We start from the raw sequence: 24,934 nt of genomic DNA on the forward strand, positions 1-24,934 counted from the left end.
ACATCCGGTGGACGAGCTCTTCAGAATAAGAGTACCGTCTAAAGCCACTGAACTATCCATGAATACAATAACTATAAATTAGCAAGATGCAGCCAACTGAGCATATCCGTGTTTTAACCAGTAGCCTACATAAAGATATTAATCTGAACATTAGAGCCAGAACAAGCAAAGCGACTCACAAAGTGACGCCATGCCCTCTCTCTCTATCTACCATGGCAGTAGCACTTACCAGCCATGTCAGCGCGCATCCGTTCCTCTGTGAACGATAGATAGGTGATGTCATCTTTTGAGAGAGAAGCAAGCAACTAGGTCTAGAAACCCAATCTTGAGATAAAGTGAACTACTTTGAACAAATGCACGCTAAACTGGGGACCATAACCCAAGCCCATCGTTGCTTACGATAAGGAAACAGAACTTAAGCAACACTGTTGGTGAACTACCGTTAACCCAGTGCCATAAAGAGAGTTCTGACACTAGCGTCGACTCCCATTGTAAGAATGGAATGCGGAAGTGCTCCGTCTATCTCAATGAGGCAGGCAGTCCCAATGTTTGGAACTATACCCAAGGAGCCCGTTTGCGGCGGGATCAAGCGTGTCGTTACTCTATTTCTACACTCTCTAGTTGACCATACTGAGATCGATCAATGACGAACGCTACTGCTTTTGAGCTGAGCGTTTAGCAAGCGATTTTTAACTTAAGTAAAGAAAGTAATACCATGTTTAGAACCAGTAGCACACAGCTGAGTAGCTATGATTAGCGCAGCATGGACAATGCAGCACGCAAATAACCATCAACCAAGGAACAATATGAGACTATTCATGGTCAGCAGCATACGTAGGCAAGGCAAGCAAGGGCAGCAGATCCGGCAGGATCTCGGCAGCAGCAGCAGCAGCAGCGTCGCACGTCAGAGCAGCAGAAGAGCGCAACCAGACTGAGCAGGTAGGCAGAGCATTACTTATAACCCACCGACCAGGAGAAGAGTGCATGTGACTTAGTCACCTGATCGGTTAGCCCAATCCCTTGAGTTGCCTGGCCTGAACTAGCTCCGTAAACTGCGCCTCATTAACAATTTGCAAAAAGTATTAAGAGACCTTGAAGAATGAAAGAGCTCCTGTTCTATGAAAGATCTCTTGTTCTCTGTTGGAAAAGGAGTGACTATTCATTATTAACTTTTATAATAATTATGAATATTATTGTATTTCTGAGCTGAAATTAACTCATTCAGTGCCTGACTTATTTCTGGCAGTTTGGCCAGATTTCATTTCCCCCAATTCATTGTAAAAAAAAAAAGTGCTTACCAGCCGAGATACAGCCGTTTTCAGTAAGAAGTTAAACAAGAAGTGAATGGAGCAGAACATTTTCAAATCATCATATCTTGGGTTCTGAACATTTTTTTCCAATTTTTTGGGACGTCTTAGACGTCCAGTGGCACTGGGCTTATGATACAACGGACGTCTTAGACGTCCAGTGGCACAGGGCTTATGATACAACGGACGTCTTAGACGTCCAGTGGCACTGAATGTAATTTCACTTCACTGATTATCCCTCTAAACCATTGGGATTCTCCAGGAGCCAGAAGGCGCTTTCCCATTAAAATGTCTGTCCTGCCATTCAATTCAGAAAGTGTTTTGTGTGTGTGTGTGTGTGTGTGTGTGTGTGTGTGTGTGTGTGTGTGTGTTTGTGTGTGTGTGTGTGTGTGTGTGTGTGTGTGTGTGTGTGTGTGTGCGTGCGCGTGTGCGTGTGCGTGTGCACGTGCACGTGTGTGTGTGTGCAAGTGTGGAGAGAGGTAAGGCAAGAGATAAGGAAAGGATTGTCCTATATGCAGTGTTGTAGTAGCCTGGTAAACCCTCCCTCCGGAAATCTCATTTGTAATTTATTTCAGGAGTGAGTCTGGCATGATCGCCGGTTCTCTAAATTTTTATTTATAAAATGATGATTAATTGACCACATATATGAAGTTAAACAACAAAATTCTACCCAAAAGATATCTTAAAAGTAAATTCCGTGCCTCAAAAAAGAAGTTTGAGAGCGTTTTAAAACCGAAAGTAAAACGTTTAACTGCCCACAGAAAACAATGGCAGCTCGTTCCATTTTTGTCGGCTGCACTCGGTCCCATTCGGGCTCACTCGAACTCGCCACCTGATTGGCCAACTTTCGCTGTCAATCACAGAACGATGAGCGACAACGCTGATAGGCTCGGTTTTTTGGTAATGCGCTAGAAACGCCCAGACAACTTAAGCCTTCATGCCAGACTCCTTCCTGAAATCAAATGGGAATGAGATTTTCCGGAGGGAGGGGCTTTACCAGGCTAGTGTTGTAGTGGCAGTGGTGCATTGCATTACATTGCGTCCCGCCAGTCTTTTGAGCAGGAGCACACGCACGCGGCACGCACATGCACGGATGTTCACGTGCGTACCCGTGAGATCAATCGTACCCGTGAGTTTGATCAAAAACTACCTTGCGTATCGATAAGTAACACCTCTTACCAAAGCTTACAAAAGCTGCCGAGTGTCAACAGTGTGAATGAATTAGCATAGGAATGACCCTGGCTAGATGCATATCAATGGTTCATTGTGTGTTCTGCTAAGTACTGTGTGCTAAGGTGTGAAGAGTTGTTTTTGATCGATACATGAGGTAGACGCACTCTCACGGGTACGCACATGCACGGACGTGCATGTGTGTGCGCGTGCTCCTGCTCAAAAGACTGGTGGGACGCCGTGGTACCGCATGCAATGAGCACTGAACCACTGCCTATATGTTACATACAGTAATGTTTGTTTGGGGGAAAGGGGTTATGATGGGAAGACAAAAATCATTCTCTGCTCCTCTCTGGCAGGTCTCTCCTCCGTCTCATCTCCCATGTCAGCGGGACGTCCACATGGCGATGTTTAGCAGCGCTGAGCGCTTCTGGAATGAATCCGACCGTCTCACAGGAGATGAAGGGAACGGGAGCCTGGAGGCAGCGGGGAGTCAGGAGGACACAGAGCGTAACTACTACGCCATGCTGTACTCTCTGCTCATCCTGGCCATCATCTTTGGGAATGTGTTGGTGTGTCTGGCCGTGCTGAGGGAGCGCTCCCTACAAACCACCACCAACTACTTGGTGGTCAGCCTGGCTGTTGCTGACCTCCTGGTGGCCTCGCTGGTCATGCCTTGGGCTGTCTACTTGGAGGTGAGGACTTCACGGCCTGCATTTCCAAAGTTTCTCAGTAGGCTTGGGTCCTCATTTGACAGATTAAAGATAAATTGTCACCGAGGCATTTGTCATTGCCTAAGGCAGTGGTTCCCAAACCGGGGGTCAAATTATGATCAATTACGATATCGTTGCTGTCGGGCAGAAACCTTGTATTGCCATATGTCAACTTTTTATGTTTTTTCTTTTCTTTCCGTAAATTAATCCCCTACCTCGTTGAACAACAGTTTCTGACGAAAGTACCGAAAATAGCTGATCTACCATCCCACAATGTGCCGCATCGCTACGTGTTTGTGAGCTTGTAGATATTCTATTTTTGGGCGGTGAAACCGCCCCTATATGTGAGGTTTGGATATTTGCACACCAAATCCTGCGCTGTGATTGGCCACCAGTGTACCCCCCTAACCCTGCACCGTGATTGGCCAATCACAGTCTATTCAGGACTGTGATTGGCTAGGGAAACATGACAATTGTGCATAGCCCTATAAATAGGACTAGCACTTAAAAAAAACACATTTATGTTTTTTTTAAAGTTAGGGGTGTTGGTCCACAATATTACTTTTCTTTAAGTGAACTTCCATCACTGTGATGACCACTGTGACCACACCGCCCACTTCACACTGGGTGTGATTTTTTATATTTTTTGACAATTCTGAAAGTGAAAGTAGTTAAGTGTGTCTGTGGTTTTTAGAAATGCATAGAGGTTCGGGCCGCTACGTGGCATTCACATCTAGAGTTCAGCACACCTACGTCGTACCGCAGATCCGACTGATACGCCCATATACAGTATGGGCGTTTCAGATGCACCCACTGGACACATGCGCAAATCGGTGTTGTTCATCATCATACTTTTTGGGGATGAATCAGTGGTGTGTTCTACCGTGTTACGCTATATACGTAGTGTGAAATATTTCATAGCCAAGCGTAGCCCTCTACTAACCATTTCATCCATTAAAAACGCGCTAGCGTATCTCCACGACCACACGCATGCCGTGCAGGGAATGATTATCGTATCCCTCCGAAAAAAACTAGAACACACCACTGGGATGAATCAATAACTGTTGTGTCTGTGCAAGTTGAAAATCTCCATATATGTGCATTTGACATGGTTTCTGTTATGTATGACATCAGTGCATGTTGAAAATCAAATCTCCATGTAGTGCATTTGGTTTAGGATGTGTATGACATCAGTGCATGTTGATCTCCATGTGCAGTATGTGCAGTTGACATGACATCAGTGCATCTTGATCTCCATATATGTGCATTTGACAGGGGCTGTATGTGCATTTGACTCCATACACCGGTATGTGAGTCTAATGCACATAATGCCCCATGACGTTTGATGATGGGATTTCACGTCATCTAGTGTTGACCACGTTAGATTACCGTAAACTACTTTGGCTTTGGTTCCTTGCTCGCCGTGGCACTATAGCTTTCACGGATTGGTGACCATATCAGCCCTAGAGCTGATAACAGTTATCACCTGTTCTTTTATCAAAAAGGGTGGCGTAAAACAGCCCCTGATTTATGGTACATAATGACTAACTGTTGTAGAAATACTGACTGACTCATAATTACTTCATTTGCATCCAATAATTGATTTGGCCCCAAAAAAATAACGATGTGCAAAGCAAGCCAACTGCAAATCAGTGAGTCATTCAATACATTTGTGTTTTTATTTGAGCCAGACAAGTTAACTTACAGCATTATTGGTATTCCAGTGTTCTACAGACTACTCACTATTCAAGACATTTTAGGACATTGCAAAATGATTTAGCTTTTCACTCTTTCCTGCGCACTTATTTAAGAACAAACTTCTGTTTTGTTGAACCCATGGGCTTAGACATTGAAGCACAGAATTCTAAATACACTGGAGATATTCTTTGACTGTGTGTAAGTGCGCACACACGCACACACACACACACACACACACACACACACACACACACACACACACACACACACACACACACACACACACACACACACACACACACACACACATTAAACCAGCTAAACACACAAGGTCAAAGGACCACTTCACCCATTTTCAACCTACTGTATCTGCATATAAATGATCCTCACTAATTGGCGTGCGCTCCCCGTGAACCCAATATGGTTTCTGTATGGGCTCTTGGAGTAACTGTACAGTTACAGTTTACAGGAAATGTATATGTTCAGTTATTAAATATACAGCATTAAACTCCCTAAAGACAAACCTGAGTGGGAGGATCTGTGTGAGATTGGCTTGGAATTGATGCGAAAAATTTGACCCTTGTGCTGTCTTGTTGTATGCGTGCGTGGGTGCGTGTGTGTGTGCGTGCGTGCGGGCGTGCGTGCGTTGGGAGGATAGAGACAACTTGCAGATGCCATCGTTTTACGACTCTGGGACATGTGAGGGGAGTGCTGAATATAAAGAGGGCAGGTGGCACCAGTCAAGTGAAGAACATGAGAGCACAGTCGCACTTTGAAGCCTTTTGGCGCACAAGCATGCAAATGATCCACACTGCATGTATATGTAGATTCAAAGAGAGCGAGAGAGGAGTTCTGTGTGGTTTGACGTGTCTGTATATCCTGTCCAGGTAGTTGGCGGTGCCTGGCTCTTTGGTCGGCTCTACTGTAACATATTTGTCACGCTGGATGTGATGATGTGTACCGCTAGCATCCTCAACCTGTGCGCCATCAGCATTGACAGGTGAGTGTGTATATATTCTGTATGTGTGCGTGTGTGGTGGGACTACCGTGGGAGTGGGGTGGGGGCAGAAATAATTAAACAATTAGGGTGTGAACCCTGCCCACACCTAAATCTCTTGTTCTATGACTCTCGACCTTGACATTTCACCTTTTCAACCCAAAACGTCATCGCTCTCTTTTTATTTTTGAATAGATATTTCGTTGGGCATTTTCTTTTTTCTTTTTTAAACTTTCTTTTTCGTTTTTAGAACAGGCTGGTCATTTTGGGCATCACGTAACATTAAATTAGTACATTTCAAGTATCTTTAACACTCATTATGTTGTGGGCTATTCAGTCCAGAGGAGAGGGATCCTAATCTAAAGCAACTTCAGTCCTTTTTTAGAAAGTTCTCAGTTTGTTTCTCCTTGATGGTAAAGTCCATGGTAGTTTGCCAGTAGATATTCCAACGATTCACTCCTAGTTCTAACAGCATGATGAACAGGCTTCCAAATATTGCAGAAAAATAAAAAATAAGAAAATAATAAAAATACATACATAGAGAAGTAAAATACAAGAAATAAAAGATACAAAAATGTATATAATATAAAATATAATTCAAGCAATGTACCTCCACACATAACACATTCACATACTCATACCTACATACAGATATATATTTATATATATTCGAACACCCACATTCGTTGGGCATTTTCAAGGATTTATTTGATAGCGACAATGCAGAGGAAGTGACAGGAGAGAGATATGGGGAAGGACATGCAGCAAAGGGCCTCAGGTCTAGCCTGGGACCAGACAAATCTGCCAGTGCAAAAAAAAAAAATTGCCCTCGGCGATTTGGGTCTAGCACTGCTCCGTTGTGAATCCATTTCCTGCTCCCGAAGTCTGGGGTGACCAATCAGGGCCCAGTATTCAAATATGGGAGACTGTAATTGGTAGTTGGTTGTAGGTCTAACCAATTGCGTCGAGAGCCATTGTTTTGATCTCCCCCCTTGGAAAAAACTTCGAAACTTCACCTCTTCGGGGCAGCCTACTGATCATCCCCACCAAGTTGCATGAATTCATGTTTACCTTGGTTTTGATCGCAAACTCTGGGCAGCATATCCCCAACCAAGTTTCATGAATATCAGTATGGGTTTATTTTTGCTAGCAGCCGGGACAGCTAGCCTAATGATGATTCCAACCAAGTTTCATGAATATCCGCCCGTCCATTCAAGTCTTATTTTTGTTAACAGTCGACAGCCTACTGATCACTCCCACAAAGTTTCATGAAAGTCTGATGTTATGTTTGTAAGAACTGGAACAGCCTAGTGATCACTTCCACCTAATTAAAATCCACAGATCAGTTGTGGTGTTATTTTTGCTAGTCAGGGCAGCCTAGTGATCATTCACTAATTCATGAATATCCTACCATCTGTTCTTGATTTTGGACCCAAATGTTAATCATCTCTTCAGGCAGCTAATTGATCTTCAAGCTATGTCAAGGACCGAGTTGATTTGGCAAGAGAGACACAGGGAGACTTGTGGATTTGTTTTGGACTTTTTTTCATAGATGATCAAAAATGTTCTTCTAAGAAAAGTCCAAAACAAATGAGGTCAACTTATACAAACTAAACACAACTCAACTGCATAGCATGACTGACCTAACCAAAATGAGATATGGGGAACATAATAGTGGGTGATCAGTCCAATCTTAACACAACGTGGAATACACTGAGACATAACATTTAAACCAGCAACAATAACTACAACCTAAACCAATACAACACTAACTAATATTAACTAATTAAATTACGATGCAACTGAACACATCCCAAAATACATTTGTTCAGAAATGTATATAGCAATGTTCTTGGTACTCAAAGTCGCTTTACAAAACAGAACAAAAAAGTAACAACTTTATTAAGAGTAAACCAGTTAAAAGGCTAAAAACTAAGCAAAAAACTAACTTAAAAGGCATAGATGGGGAATAGAATTAGGCAGGGAATGCAATTCTGAAAAGGTGGGTTTTGAGGGAGGCTTTGAACAGGGCACGGGTGGGGGCGGCTTTAATGTGATGTATTAAATGTAATAAACACCCTGCCTCTCCCAGAAGGAAAAATGGTGCTGTCCAATTTCCCCATCACCTTAAGCAGATCTGAAGCAGCTGGTCCCTCTTTCCTTGGCCAGCCAATCACCTCCAGCAGCTCCCCACAGAACTGGTTACTCAAAGTAAACGGAATTGAATGCAAATTAAAGAACTTCTGATGAAGCAACTTCAATAAACAGTGTGTTGTATTTACGCCAGCTCTGTGTGTAGTTATTTCAGCTTGTCTGTAGTGCTGAAAAGCAATCTAAACTAAATTAATAAACGGGGGGGGGGGGGGGGGAGTACGATCACAAGGTATTATAGTAACAAACAATAAACAAACCAGACTGATTCCTGTACCTTCTTCATTCCTGATGTATCCAACGGAATGAATAAGTAATTCTCTCTTGGTTGTCCTAGTCCCTCTAGTTATACCATATTTATACCATTGTCCCATAACATTAACAGTTCATGCCCTGTATGAAGTTTTCATGTGTCTAAGTCATTTCTCTTCAACCTGCGTTAACTTATAGATCTTGACAGGTGTGTGCTTGTGCATTTGCAATCTGAATTAGAGAGAAATGTGGAGAGAACATAGTGTATTTTTACTTTACTGGAGTATTTCCAATTTTCAGTACTTTTACTTACTACTCCACTACATCTCAGAGGCAAATATTGTACTTTTACTCCACTACAATTATTTGAAAACTTTAGTTACAAGTTACTTTGTAGATTTCCCTTGATACATATCCAACATCCATCCATCCATCTTTACATCCATTATGAGTAACCACTTCAGTCCTATATACATTTCGGCCATTTTTAAATAGCCGATCTACGAGCCGATCTAAAATAGTTGATCTACAATCTCACAATGCGTCGCGATGGGACACATTGTGAGCTTGTAGATCTGCTATTTTCAAAAGATTTGAAAACTTTAACGGGACATTCTGCATAATGAGTACTTTCAACTTTTGGTACTTTAAGTACATTTTGATACCAATACTTTTACTCAAGTAAATGTTTAATTCCGGACTTTTACTTGTAACAGAGTATTTCTACATTGCAGTATTGATACTTTCACTTGAGTAAAACATTTGAGTACTTTTTCCACCACTGCTGGTAAATTGCGTGACTATGGCATATTAACTGTACTCCATTGGTATGTTAGAACAGCCGTGTGTTGTGCATTAGTTAGCATGTTTAATCTTGATATTCTACACAGTACATCCAGTATTTACATTATGTATCTACTTGTTTTCCTCTTTGTGTTATATTTAATATTTAATACGTCTCCCCAGGGTCTCTGCGCAGTCATCATGACCTCCATATATATATATGTGTGTGTGTGTGTGTGTGTGTGTGTGTGTGTGTGTGTGTGTGTGTGTGTGTGCGTGTGCGTGTGCATGTGCGTGCATGCGTGCGTGTGTGTGCAGGAGTGCTTGTGCACACCCCAGGGGGTCCCCAAATAATCAAGTGTATACAGGGTATCTGCACATTTATAAAGTGACATTTCTTTTTGATACCTCTCATATAATTGTCAAATATTACCTAAATATTACCTCACAAAAATTGTGAAATTAGCCGATCTACAAGCTCACAACGCCTCGCATTGCGAGGCGTTGTGAGCTTGTAGTTCGGCTATTTTCACAATATTTATCTGTGGAATCGAGTCAAACTAAATTTAATGCCTCAACTCCTACAATTCCAAGTGCTAGTCAGGGTGGGGGGTCCACAGTTCAAATATGATTATTTTGGGGGGTCGCGGCCTGAGAACTTTGGGAACCCTTGTTATAATGTATGCCTCTTAGTGTGCAAGATAGTGTGCCTCCACAGGTACGTGCAAGATTGCATGTGCTGGAGAGTTCACTTTATTTTGTCTCCCATAGGAGAAATTCTTGTTGGAACTGCAGTACAAAAGCAGCCATGCCTTACAGAAAACTATGGCAATACTATACTGTACATTCATGGGTACAATACACAATGAGCTGTTGATGGTTCTGTACAGTGGTCTCCCTCCTCAATGGTTTTAGCGATTGAAATAGATAGGTATTAAACAGATGTTTCCATTCATAGCAAATCAGTGCTTCCATGTCAAACAGAGAAGACAAATGAACCAATCCATGGAGGCCTATGTGATGCGTTTGTTCACTATGAAGACGTGTTGATTATGGTACAGCAATGAGCTTCGAGTCCTAGGGAAATGTACTGTCACAGAGTCTGTCTGTCTGTCTGTCTGTCTGTCTGTCTGTCTGTCTGTCTGTCTGTCTGTCTGTCTGTCTGTCTGTCTGTCTGTCTGTCTGTCTAGTTTTTCATCATATTTGTGATGTTAATGAGACATGGAGTCTGCTGTTGTACCCCTGTCTTCACCCTGTGTTTTGCCCTGAGAATAGAATAATTACTCTGATGAAGCATTCATGGCAGTTGTCTACAACATAATGTCACATCCGTCCTTCGTTGATTTCCAGCACAATGGCTTTATGCTCTGCACCCTTTGCCCAGGCTTATTATACATTCGTGGCATACACATGGTTGTTGAAGAAGGCAAAGTGCTACGTTTGCGGCTTATTCCCATCTCTCTGACATCCCGATCACACTCCTCTTTCAGCAACTAAATTCTGTCTGTCTGTCTGTCTGTCTGTCTGTCTGTCTGTCTGTCTGTCTGTCTGTCTGTCTGTCTGTCTGTCTGTCTGTCTCTTAGTCTCTCTCTCTTGGTCTCTCTTTGTTACTTTATCTCCCTCTTTCTGTAATTATCACTCCTTTTCCATTATGTCAGCACATATTTTCCTTAATTAGAATGTCTTGCACAAGTCCCTTGTCACAGTATGTTAATGCTGTGTATGTCTTTCTCTTTCTGTGTGTGTGTGTGTGTGTGTGTGTGTGTGTGTGTGTGTGTGTGTGTGTGTGTGTGTGTGTGTGTGTGTGTGTTTCCACGTGCGTGCGTGCGTGCGTGCGTACGTGCGTGCGTGCGTGCGTGCGTGCATGCATGCGTGCGTGCGTGCGTGCGTGCGTGCGCACACACAGGTACACAGCCGTGGTGATGCCTGTCCTGTACAACACTACCCACAGCTCCAGGAAGAGGGTATCTGTAATGATTGCCACAGTGTGGGTCCTGGCGTTTGCTGTATCGTGCCCCCTGCTGTTTGGCTTCAACACCACAGGTCAGTGGTCAACCAGTGGTGGACAGCAACAAAGTACAAAATCCGGAGTGTTCATTTAGCTGAGTGTAATTAACCCGTAAGGTTGTGGGACAAGGGTATTGGCTAGATCTGACAGAAGTACAGCTTCAGTTAGTAATGGAAGTTGAAATGCACATAAAAAAACTGAATGAAAGGTACCGTATAACAAGTAGGATTTGTCACTTGCAGTTTGTAAACACATTATTCTAAGTTTGCCCCTCTTCATTTTGCCCGTAATCATAGGGGAAACTGAGCTGAATAAACAATATTGAACCTCTATAAATACATGCTCACATGAATACTCCGCTCAATCATGGCTTCAGCCCAATTCCCATAGGATAAAATAAACGATTACATGAACGCAAACCAATAACATTTATCACAATATATAATTCCCTCCGATGCATTCCCATAGGCAAACAATAACACATTAATATAAAAAATAACAAATATAAGCATGCCCTATGGCATGTTGGGAAGTCTATCGTCAACTACTCACCGCCAGGGACACCACAGTACATGTCTAATAACAAATAGTGCAAATAATCTTCCACAGGCAGTAATCCATCTTAATTTTATCGCTGTCAAATCTCTCTCACCGACCTGCAGTATAATCAGTCACTGCGTCAAACACATCACTTCAAGAGACAGGCTGCCGTTCAAACTAAGATGAAGAGGACATCCTTCAAAACTAATGACAAAGCAGTGTCAGTTACAAGTAGATACAACTCAAAATTAAGTGCACATAAACTGCCTGCAGGAACGTTAGCAGTCATATTGGTGTGACAAGGTCAACGGTATTACGGAATGATGTACTACAGTTTCCTTGAGCTGTCTCCCTCTGAGCTTTCATTGTGTCTGTCCCAGAAAAGAAATTATGCAAATAATGGTGTCTTGTCTATTCTCCATCTTCATCAATCTTTCTCACACAAATTCAAACCATTTGAGACATCCTCGCAAACATTTATAAGATTATTAAACACAATTTAGACCATTTTTATTTCATGTTGATTGATTGATTAGTTAAAATGGACAAACAAGGGAAACAAAATAACACTACAGTGTGTGCATGACACTGCAGTACACATTACACACAACAAACAGAACACACACACTGTCAGCAATCTTGTGATTTTTAAACCCGCTTAAAACTAATGATCAATCACTGTTGTAAATGATCAATAGCTAGAATGTTTAGAAAAATTGGCAGACGTACCTGTCAGTTCATCAAGTACTCACCACTATTTGAAGGGTACTTGGCGAGCTTTGCGTTCCATGAAGTCATCCATAATCCAGCTCCTTTACCTGGCCATTTTCCATAGATAACATGATCAAATCCACTCAAGCTATCCTGTCCCAATTGTGCTCCTCAGATAGTTATTTTCTTCTAAAATCCAAGAGTAGATAATTTTAGCCCTTTAGCCTTTTTTTTCTCCCAATTTAGTTTTTATGCCAATTAACCCTCCCAGTGCTCCCACATATTTCTGTGTTGCCACTGCTGGTTCACCCGCCAGTGAGGAGCCCCCACCGGGAGGACGTGTCACCACTCCAGCCAGAACTAGAGGTTACGTATGTAACCCCGGTTCTTTTAGTTTAGGAGTGAGGCACTCAAGAACTGGAGTAATGTGACACCTTCTGCTGGTCCTAGTTAACAGTCTTGCAGCAGCATTTTGAATTAATTGGAGGCGGTCTATGGAAGTTTTATTGAGGCAGGTGAAAACCGAATTGCAGTAGTCAAGGCGAGAGGAAATTAATAATAATGTCTAGGTCAGTATATGAGACAATCGACCTGAGCTTCGCGATATTCCTGAGGTGGAAAAAGCAGGTACGGGTCACCGACTTGATGTGCATGTTGAGGTGCATGGCCTGATCAAAATTGACCCCAAGGTTCCTGAGGTTGGAACGCAACCAGCCACCTTAGAGGCAACGGAGGCCACAATGAGCACCTCGGTTTCAGCCTTGTTTAGTTGGAGAAAGTCACTTGCCAACCAGACCTTCATAGCATACGAAAACTCATGTAAAACAGTTCAAATTAGAATTAGAATTATCAGGGCAGTTTAAAAGAGCAATACAGCTGGATATCATCCACGTAAAAATGGTAGGAGATGTTAAAGGGGGTACACCATGAATTTTTACTTTTTCTTCTTTTTTGTGTGTTTTTGGTCTCCCCTACCTCTCTTCTATCCCCAAAAATACCCCAGTTTGAACACTCAGGCTTTCACAGCAAATCTGGGGTTTTCTGTAAATTGGTCTCAAAACAGGCCAAACTGATTTGGTTACTTTTTCCACACAGAACCATGAGATAACATGCATACAAATTGGCTCAATAGCGCCCCGTGCCAAACAGGACAATGTGGTATTGCAGGTGAAAGTGCTTTATAAGCCAGAGAGAAGTTAGTTGGAATGAGTATATCTGAGGCTTGATTTAGGCTCAAACCTTTTGAAAAACGTTTCATGGTATAGTCCCTTTAAGAGTTAATAATGTGTCATAGTGGCAGCAAATACAGTGCAAATAAAATTGTACCAAGCACCGAGCCCTGGGGGACCCCACAGGAAAGGGGCACAGACTTAGACATATATGAGGGCCCACTGCAACTGAAAAACATCTACCTGTGAGATAAGTCAAGGACACTCCCTGTCAAGGACCACCAGTCAAGGACACTCCCTGTGACACCCACCCATTCTCTGAGCCTGTTCGTCATAGTAGAAACATAAAAACAAAAAATCAAAAAACATGGTTCTGGATGGAATCGAAGACCCAAAAGTCTAATAGTTGCCACGGTCTGTTTTCCATGTGAGATTTTGACATTGTGTGCCACATGGTTGTAACCTCCCTCCCCCTTTCTCAGATGATCCCACTGTGTGCTCCATCTCCAACCCTGACTTTGTGATCTATTCATCGGTGGTGTCCTTCTACCTGCCGTTCATCGTCACTTTGATGGTGTACATACGTATCTACATCTTCCTCAGGATGAGACGGAAGAGGATCGCCTTCCGCCAGGCCAGCGGGAAAGTCCAGCCTACCAGTCCAGTCCTACCATCAGCGGTGAGACCACAACACAATTACATTACAATTTAGGCATTTACCAGGTTTTACACTGCCTGTGAGAGACAAGAAAATAAATACGTGAGGTCAGGAGGAGGCTGCTAAATGTTTTAATATTCAGAGCCTGCTGTGTGCTGTCCAAAAAAATATGTTGCTGCTGTAAGCTACAGTACCCACTGGTTCTTCTCAACATGGCCTCGGGGGTCCCTGCGGCCAGCTAAATGATTAATAGTTAGGAGCCAAATGGATTTGGTTTAATTTGTACTGTCAGCGTTATGGGGGTCCGTGGCCTAACTGGGGTCCTTGCAATTAAAAGGGTTGAATCACTGACCTAGAAAACAGCTTTTCACTACTTTTGAGATGGTTATTTTCGAACGGAACGGGAGATAATAATTCCATTAGCCTGATATAAGGGCAAGTGAGAAATGTATTACAAACCTTTAGCTTGTGTATACCATGAACACCAGTTTAACTTCTACATGGCTCTTTCTTATCTGTAGCTGCAATAATAGACACTAATGTACATACTGTCAAAGCCTTTTTTCCTTTAAGTGCTAGTAGATTTTGATGTGGCTTGTTGTAGTAGGCTACCGTTTTGTCTCCCAGCACAAACATAAAAGCTATAGGGCCCTATTTTGCACGGCATCTTATGCCTTATTAGGCATTCTTTATTATTTTGAAAAACATTTTAAAATAGTAAAAATAGACGATCTACAAGCTCACAAGACGTCACTGTAGATCGGCTATTTTCACTATTTTAAAATGTTTTCCAAAATAATAAAAATGCCTAATAAGATTGGTCATAAGGCATAAGACGCCATGCAATATAGGGCCTCTTGTCTCTTATACAGTACGTGACTATAAGATCACATACGTTGCTGTTGACCTATGTTCTTGCATTGCATATTGGTATTGGCCTATTACATTGACTATTGGTAGCTGGTATCTAAATTGCTGACAAAATCATACGATCCATGTTGTTTACTTTAGCATACCGGTAATAGCATTTTTAAAATGTTGGTGGGTAAGTCAAGTGATACTGTATATACATATTTCTGGTTGGCAACTTTTCGCTTTGGCACTATTGAGCTCATTGCTAGCTTGTTTAATGTGCAAGTGCACTGAATGCAAAGGAGTTGAGAAGCTTGGGGGCGAGTTTGATCACTGCAGGGTAGGTGGTGAAAGCTGAGGTGGAGCTTGAAGCCTGCCCTGGTTCCTCTGTTGTCACATTTATCTATCCGCTCCCACAGACCCTTCCATTACACAGAGCCATGTTGAGCGAGGAGCTTCGGCTGACAGTCTGCAATAAGAAAATGGAGGTGAAGAATCAGGAGGTAGAGGCTACCAGTGATGGAAAATGTATTTTCTTTAATTAATTATAAGTATGAATACAGCAATGTAGAAATATTCTGTTAGAGTATTCTGTTTTGTGCATACTGCCTGGAGCATATAGATACAGTTTTAGAATTGGCTGATAAAAGTGTGAATATTCTGGGATTTAGGTGAGGTCTCAGTGGAGATGATAGAAGAGGAGTCTCGGTGGAGACATATGGGAGAGACAGGGAGAGATGGTATTTAGTGGTGATATATACAGTAGTCGTAGGAGGATGCAGTTGAATTCAGCATGTATTGTTCTGTTTTTAATTTCTGTTGAATGTGAAATTGAATATTCCTTTGAAGGAGAAATGTTCGATCTTTGTGGGGGAAGTGAGGTCTGAGGCATATGTTTATTTTATTCTTGTGTGTGTGTGTGTGTGTGTGTGTGTGTGTGTGTGTGTGTGTGTGTGTGTGTGTGTGTGTGTGTGTGTGTGTGTGTGTGTGTGTGTGTGTCATGATTCAAGAAGTTGTATTTGTCACTGACTTATACAGGTACAAGCAGCAAAATGTTGTTGGGACTTGTAGTCAGTAATCAAATGTTGTTGTAGGACTTGTGCTACATATAACAAAAAAAGTATTAAAGCTAGAAAATAGAATAGAATGACAATAATAAAAAATATATACATACAATATACAGTGATAGCGAATTTAAACAGTCCCAAATTGCTAAGTAAAATATCTACATGGTTTACAGTCAAAACGCAAAATAAAAACAAGGAATAGCATGTCAAAAAAAAATAGCTCTCAATTAACTTCCCTCATCTAATGCATGCAACATAGCCTACTGAACTGAAAAGCCAAACTAAATCAAACACACCTGGCCCTAATAAGCTGGCAGTCCCTCTCTGATAGTAATAGTAAAGTAATTGCATTGAGGCGTTCAGGCCCAGAGAGCTCCATTGGAATACATATCGATTTTAACCACTCTGTATTCCATACTCTATTCTTAGTAAAGTGGACCTGAGTTACAACTGCTTTATTTCAATCTACACCAGTGGTACCCAAACCTTTTAGCTTAAGACCCAAAAGAGAAATTAGACATTTGCCCGGGACCCAAACTAGTGAAAATAGCAGATCTACAGATTATTTTGTTTATGAAATACTTTTGAAAAATGTTGTAATTGTTTTTAATTGATGAAAAGTTGTGCAATTTTTTGTTTAAACTTTTTTTAATGTTTTGAAATAATAATAATAATTTTTAATGTAGGAAGCAAAAAAAGGGGATATACTCACGACCCATAAAAATTGGTCCGCGACCAACAGTACTCTACACCAAATCTCTTCGCCAAAAATAGCCGATCTACGAGCTCACACCGCAGCGTGTTGTGAGCTTGTAGATCTGCTCTCTATTTTTGGCGAAAGCTTTCCCCACAATACGGATGCTGGGGTTTAAGTGGTTAAACGTGTCTACACTGGGGAGAATGCATTGGAACAGAAATGTAATACAAATGAATGAATTAATTAATTAATAATAACAACATTTGACTTGTGTATGAAGTCAAGGCTTTATAAAGTGTGCTCATCTTGTCAAGCTTTTGTCATTTCTTCCTGTGATGTCTCATAGGAGACCCCCAAGGTCAAGAGTGGCCTATCACCAACCAGGATTAAAGTGGTAGGTGTGTGTGTGTGTGTGTGTGTGTGTGTGTGTGTGTGTGTGTGTGTGTGTGTGTGTGTGTGTGTGTGTGTGTGTGTGTGTGTGTGTGTGTGTGTGTGTGTGTGTGTGTGTGTGTGTGTGTGCTCGTGTGGGTGTATACGAGTTAAATCTCATCATCGTGAAAATAGCCAGAGCTATAAACTGTGGGTCGTATCTAGATACGACCCACAGTTTGAGAACCACTGGTCTACTGGATGACTAACCCTTATGACTGTGTGATCATATTCTCATTGATCCAGAGTCAGTGCTGTTTCTTTAGCCTTTGAAGTGTGTGTGTGTGTGTGTGTGTGTGTGTGTGTGTGTGTGTGTGTGTGTGTGTGTGTGTGTGTGTGTGTGTGTGTGTGTGTGTGTGTGTGTGTGTGAGTGCAGGGGCAGGGGCAGGGGCAGCCTCTGGGGGGAAAAAAATTGCCTAGGGCCGGCCCTAGCAATTTATGGCCACGGAAAGCTAAGTTTGCTCATGCACAAACATGTATTGTTAAAACTATGACATACTGTAGCCTTGGGGTCAGAGAAGGAAACAGAAATCAGGATTCCGAGCTAGGGGCCTGGTGCCCTGCATCGGCCCTCTATTTTATGGCAATTATCTTGTGAAACGTATCCTCCCGTAATAACTCCCTTTAGAGTTTTTATTATTAATGTATTAATACTATTGTGTATTATTTGCTACTTTTACTACCACTCGGCACCTATTACACGCCTGTCCGCCCTTGAAGGGGGTCTTTTCCTGGGAGTTTTCCCTCACCCGGTTGAAGGACAGGGGGTGTTGTTTTTGTTTCCATTATTAAATGCGGGCCTGTAAAGTTCGTTGAGATTGTAACAGAGGCTAAGGGCTATATACAAATAAATTGAGTTAATTTGTCTCAGGTGTGCGTGTGTTTGCTTAATAGGAAGCAGCGGACTACTATAGAACTGTATAGCAGTTCTGAGGCTGTGCTATTAGCCTACGTAGCTTTGCTGTGTCATTTGTACCAACAGGAGAGTGCGGAGCCCCCCGGGCCCCCCAAGTCCAAACTGTTGCCAGGATGCCTGAGGCGGAAACGACCACGGACAGGCCCTGCGGAAAACAACCTACTTCCCAAAGTGGACATGCAGAACTACTGCAGCATTACCCACGCAACCTGTGGCCGCACTGACTTTGACCAGGAGCGAGAGGGCGAGGAAGAAGGAGAGGGGGTCAAACAGGAGGAGCAGCTTCCGGTGAGGAGGAGGAGCTGTGAGGTGAAGGAGGTGTCCAACGGACGCATACACACCGCAATCCAGCCCCTACCCCACTCCCAGTCCATCCAACCACGCTTCAGGAGCTTGCACACGCGTGAGAAGAAGGCGACTCAGATGTTGGCCATTGTGCTCGGTGAGTGCTTATTGCATTGTGCTGAGAAAAGAAGGATGCAGATATAACTATTCACATTTTATATATTATATAAATTCTTTCCTTTTTAAATAAATATTTCTAATGCACCTGTTGCTGCATTGCCATATGCGTACTTAGATAGGAACACATTACAACAGCAGCTGGTCACGAGCAGTGTCCACCAGGTTGTCTGCGATGATGGCTGTGCCAATTTGCCTGCCACACACCACCTCAGTGGCTTTATGGGGTTCGATACACAGGGACATGCTACAAAGTACAAACACTCACATTTGTTGTAGAGAGGGGAAGTTGGTGCAAGCCAGAGCAGATGGAAACACCCTGTTATGACAGAGGCTGTCTCTCCTGAGTGTGTGTGCAGATGGCTGATTCATCCTATACATCCATTAACAATCACACCGAAAAAAAAACATGAATGAAACTGTCATTTTATACCAGCTTGTGCCAAGCTAAAACCCTTGAAAAGTACTGTCATGACTCTTGCATCTTACTGAACATGACCAAAACAACTAAATATTAAGTTAATTTAAGAATTTGACAGGTCACCAAATTCCCCACAACAGTCGCTAATTTACCGTTGCTAACTTACAGTAGATACAGACACACTACTCTTCACCCATACTGGCTCGGCAGTATCGTGAGATTTGGTTGTCAGCCGGTCAATGATGGACAGGATAATTTGGCAAACATACTTTGTGGTCTTTAGATACCCCAATAAACGTATACAGTGTATACACCGAAAAAGCAGCACAGCAGAAAACAATGTGTGATATGTATTCTTTTATTTTCCTGGACCGAGTATTCTATAAGGATCTCAATCGTTCAGAAATATAGTGTTTCTTCATAAGCTGGTCCATCTGGCTCTAATTGACTCCAGTGTATTCCACGGCTGCAGTTTGCCTCCCAGTACGACGAAACTGACGGCTAGAATTGCTGGATAGCGAAATGATGTAGATGACCGTACTTTATTTATAATTACCTACCATTACCTTCACTACTAGCGCAGGAACTGAATATAGACCAGCTTGCTCCACAAGCTGGTATTAAGGTTTTTAACCGAATGGGTTCCCAGATTGATCACACCCAGCCCACTGTCTAATTTGTTTAACTCAGGCCAGGTGTGACTGCTTAATTCAGCCACCACCTACACAATGCTCCCAACACCAAACTTATGCCAAGCCAAAGCCTAACGCTTGAAACACACCAATAAAGCATCCTTTAATGTGCACGTAAACCTGGCCACAGCAGGACGTCTGGTCAATGCATTACAAAGAGATTGTGATTGAGAAAAGACGGTAAAAGCAGATGGAAATAGTGTTGTCATGACATCTCATTTGAGTGTGTGTAGCGAAGGGCTGAAATATTCTCTTGTGCATCGATTTGATCAAGGCACTACAGGTGTGCTTCACACTCAGCCCTGAGTGTAATTAGTTTGCCTCGGGCCATGTTTGACTGCTTAAATCAACCGTCGCACCACAATTATCCCTTGCTGCACATCTCTGCAGTGAGGTGCAACAAACTGAAATGCCATGTAGTCTGGCACATTCAGGGGTGAGGAGGTTCACACATGAGTCTAGACCAGTGGTTCTCAACATGTGGGTTGGGACCCCTAGGGGGTCGCCACATGATTTTGGGCGGTCCCCAGATGGGGACATAAAAAAAGAGAAAATAATTTCCCCTCCAAAAATCAGATTGGTCCCCCCCCAAAGAGTTATTTAAGAGTCATTTTAATATAATTTAGAAATCATTCCCACACAAACACGATGCTTTTTGAAGGATTTATCCCCCCGTGTATAATCCCCACAATGGTTTTGGCAGTGTTGTCTGTCTGTCAAGTCTGATTATTATAAGCGCACTGCTTGTTTTCATATACCTGGTTGCTTGTTTCTCTCACAAAGGCTGGCAACACTGCTAGTTCTACAACAACAACAACAACAACAACGAGAACAGTATTAACTAAGGTTAATGAGGGAAGTTTGGTTCGCACCCCCCCCCCCTTAGCTTCAGCCCACATTGACGCCCTTGCCATTACTGCATCAAATGTAATTAACAAACTACCGGTATACTACAAAAACTGGTCAAACTTCGGCCAAATTGTCAAATAATATCAGAAAGAGGAATAGGAATCAGAAATTGTGAAAATAGCCGATCTACAAGCTCACAGTGCCTCGCAACTCTTGTAGATCGGCTATTTTCACAATATTTATCTGTGGAACCGAGTAAAACATAAATGCAATGCCTCAACTCCTACAAGTGCATATCAGGGTGTCGGGTCTCCAGTTCAAATATGATCATTTTGGGGCTCCCCAGTTCAAATATGATTATTTTGAGGGGTCACTGCCTGAAAGGGTTGAGAAGCACTGGTCTAGACCATGAAGTAGCACCTGACACTGGTTTAATTAGCTTCTCACATGCTTCAATTATCAGCCATGTCGATGCGGGCATGGTCCAACTCAGAGCCATTTAAAGAGAGAGTCACCACATCTCTGTTCTCTCCAATAGAGCAATTGTTTTTTACATCGATGGTGGGAATACAATGAATACAATGTTGGGGTGAGACGTACCTGGTTAGGTGACTCATGACAGTTGGCTTCTTCCCCTTTTATACATCTTGAACATACAGTATTAACAAAGTACAGCTTAAAAAGAAAGCTAGATAGCAAAAGCATGCAAGTATTTGATTAGTGTGACTAATGTGTTTTTCTCCATCTCTTTTCCTCTCCTCTCCACTCCTACGGCCCACCTTCTTCACACTCTCATATTGTGTTCCCACTTGCTTCACTACACACACGCGTGCACACGGACACACGCACGCCCACTCACCCATTTTCACATTCGCTTTTGACCATCCTTTTATCGGCCTCATCTGTTTTATTCCCACCGTGTCCCCTGACCCATTCACCTACCCTGCTCCGTCCATCTCCCTCTATATCTGGGTGCTCCAGGGGTGTTCCTCATCTGCTGGCTGCCATTCTTCGTGACTCACATCCTGAACACCCACTGCAAGACATGCTACATACCCCCAGAACTCTACGGCGCTTTCACTTGGCTGGGCTACGTCAACAGCGCCCTTAACCCCGTCATCTACACCACCTTCAACATTGAGTTCAGACGGGCCTTCATTAAGATCCTCAGCTGCTGATGGACAGAGGGAGTGCCTTGAAGCCGATATGGAAATGCATGCCATTTCTTTCCTCTGCGCCTGGGGACATTAAGCTTCACATATGAACATGGCGGCCATGTCGGGGCCCAATACTTTAGGTACCTGTTTCAGGGCATACCATGGCGCCAACATGAAGCATGCAAATGATCTCATAAAGGGATGTGCAATAAATGCAGCCGACAAACAAATGTTACTTAGATTCATTCCGAAACAAGACTCCACCAATTCAAGTGTTTTTGTTTTTTTTAAAGAGGGCTGAGGCACCCTCCGAATGGCATCACTCCTCAACATATTTATGTTCAATTTTGTTTTATTGATGTAACAGTTACGTGGACTTATTTGTGGACGTGATATATGTGCACTGCTCGGTTAAATGGTTCTACTCTTCACTGCTTTCTGTTCGCCCCCTGTTCGCCATTACCTGTAGATAAAATTCAGGTTTTAAGTTTCTGGTTAAGCGTCCATAATCACAAAGTCTGGCAATCGTTGATACTGCACCAGCATATACAGCCTGGGGCAGCACCTGTCAGTGGGGGGTGTTGGAACAGTGAGAAGTTGGGTGTTTCTTTATATGTGCTACGTCCTCCCGGCGGGGACTCATCACTGGCGGGTGTGCAAGTAGGGGCAGCAGTGACAAGACTACACAGAAATGTGTGGGGAATTTGGGAGTTGGCATAACGACACTTGGATGAAAAAAAACAAAGCTTAATTGGAAATACATAAATAAAGAAGTTTCCCACTTGGTTCTGACACAAGATTGAACTCATTTCAAAAGTAGCTGAGATGGAGATTTGAGACAGATGAATAGACCTCGGATCTGAGGCTGAGAGACAATACTACCCTAAGGCTGCCTATAGCCTGCTGCTGCCGACCACCTCCCATCATGTTTACTCACCAATGCATGTACAAGTCACAATACCATGTAGTTAATTTGCATTGTGCAGGGGAAAAAAGTCAACCAAGTCCCTGATGAGACTCGAATCATTATGAAGATTGTCATGTATTTTGTAACGGCACTGTGCTCAACATGGCGTCTTTTCCAAATGTGAGACTTTGATGTTGTACCCATTGGAGGCATTTCAATTGTTTATTTTGTACTTTCCTGTCAGCTTATTGATGAAGCTCTCCTATGATTTAGGGCTGCCTGCTGTGTGCTTGCAAGATCTGAGGATGTTGCCTCGAAGTCAGCTGTGGGTGGGAATTTGTGTTCTTAACAATTCAGGCAGGGGTATAAAAACTGTGAAATTGGCAGGCTATGCTACTTTTGTGTTGTGAATAAAGTTAATGGAACATTCGTAAGCTGCTTGTCAGTATGTACATTCTCTCAAAGGCCTTGTCTCTTTCTCGCATACACTAACACTTGTGTCTACTGTATATGTGTTCCGCGATATCATGGGGAATTAGTGGATTAGAGAGCCAGTTGGCCTTTGGGGACGCAGCTCACATCAAGAACCCAGCTGAGTGTAAAGAGAAGAGGGAGGTTTAGATAAAAAGGAATCTGATCTACAGTATGAAAGAGAACAAGAGAGACAGGAGCAGGGTGAGGAGGTGATTGAATTGAGAGTGAAAACAGGAAATCTGTCAGAGAATGATGACAGAGATGAAAAACAGTGTGTAGGAGTGTGTAGGAAAGCAGAAAGGAGGAAGAGAGCGGAAGACTATGGGGAACAGGGTGGCTGAAGATGGGAAGAAGACACACGGAGGAGGAGAAAATATGGATAGCTGGAGAGACAGAAGCCACTGTTACACAGAGATCCTGTGCCAGCTTTGCTTTTTGTTTTTACACAGAACCAGAAAGGGATCTATGAAGTCAAAGAAAAAGGTCCCGCACACTGTCTGGAACCTGCAAAAAAAGATGCTCTTTATTATTTCAACGTTTCGGTCGTTCAGGACAAACATTTACACAGAACCAAACACAGCCACCTCTGTGTGTGCTTCCTAACATGTAAAAACTGGCAACTTGGAAACACTCAGCTTCACCTCCAATGTTATAAATTGTTTGCACTTTATGAACACAAATACATACATACATAAAAATACAAATATAAAAAGCTAAAAGATATATAAAATCTCATAGAACCTTTTTCTTTCTTTCTTCCTTTTACCTCTATCCTCAATCCTTTCAATTACTTTAATCAACAAATAGAAAAGTGGTCTAACAATGATGTGGCTCCTGTGACATGATACTGACCATGATACTGACCATGATACTGTCCGGATACTGACCATGGTGCTGACACATACTGATGATGTCAGTATCATGGTATCATGTCACAGGGCTGTGTCAGGGCCTGACATCCCGGTGACAGGGCTGTGACAGAGCCTGACATTCCTGTGAAAGGCCTTGACAGACCCAACTGTCCTGCCGGCTGTGCCTTTTTACACATTATGTCGATTCGGCTCTGTGACTTACATCTCCTGCCAGCTGAATGGCAGCAGATGTAATGCAACCTGTCAGTGTGCTCTGTACCTTTTACGTTCAGCTTCCTTCACCGGACTCCCACGCTCAATGGACCCCCCAAGGCAAAGTCTCTGGCTTGCACTCCTCCCACCTGGAGTCTTCATCCCACACTCATGCTCCTAGGCTACGCATGCCTCCATCCCAAACTCCCCCCTGCATCTTCTCTTACCCCTCATCACCTTATTCGTACTTCCCCTGATCCCTTCATCGCCTTCCACACCTGAGCCCTCATTCCTTCACCCTCATTCCTTTATCCCTTTATCCCTTCATCTCACTCCACAGTATATCATCATAATAACCTTTATTTACTGAAAAATACTATTTTAGTTTGGAGGTGTAGTCTTTACTGGTGAATATACCACATGCACTGCCTTTATTTTTTTGAAAATAACAGCTCTTCAGAGTGGTAAACAGCTCTCCATTTTGCGTTGGGCTGTAGCAGCCTCCTTTTGTGAGGTTATTTTCTCATAACAGACATACCATACCCCCAATGCATTATCCCTTACATTTGGTATGCTACGTTTGTTTGTGTACAAATAGTGGTGTATTTGTTGCATCATGCATCTTTGCATGTATGATGTCAGGTGTATGCATGTCTGTGCAAGTGCAAACATGTGCTGTCTTTGGGCATGTATGTGCAGGTGTGTATTTGTGCGGCATGCATTGTTGGCGACACGCGAAAACATATGCAAGTGCATGGGTAAGCCTATAAGTGAAGGGGCTCGAATCGGG

The 24,934-nt window shown here is 42.8% G+C and overlaps 1 protein-coding gene across 1 annotated transcript in view; it reads left to right on the top strand.

The window, feature by feature from the left end:
• The window catches only part of drd3 (dopamine receptor D3), a gene marked incomplete at its 3' end in the record, with an annotated part of 31,801 nt that extends 10,081 nt beyond the window's left edge, over positions 1 to 21,720 (top strand). The window contains 8 exon segments of the mRNA XM_080417897.1: positions 2,837 to 3,172; positions 5,776 to 5,888; positions 10,978 to 11,114; positions 13,982 to 14,189; positions 14,191 to 14,236; positions 17,120 to 17,167; positions 18,185 to 18,560; positions 21,524 to 21,720. Coding sequence (XP_080274023.1) covers positions 2,879 to 3,172; positions 5,776 to 5,888; positions 10,978 to 11,114; positions 13,982 to 14,189; positions 14,191 to 14,236; positions 17,120 to 17,167; positions 18,185 to 18,560; positions 21,524 to 21,720 — 1,419 coding nt within the window. The 5' untranslated portion in view covers positions 2,837 to 2,878.
• Positions 21,721 to 24,934: the final 3,214 nt, after the last annotated feature.

This window comes from Gymnoscopelus braueri (assembly GCF_963280865.1).
Source record: "Gymnoscopelus braueri genome assembly, chromosome: 21".
NCBI lineage: Eukaryota > Metazoa > Chordata > Actinopteri > Myctophiformes > Myctophidae > Gymnoscopelus > Gymnoscopelus braueri.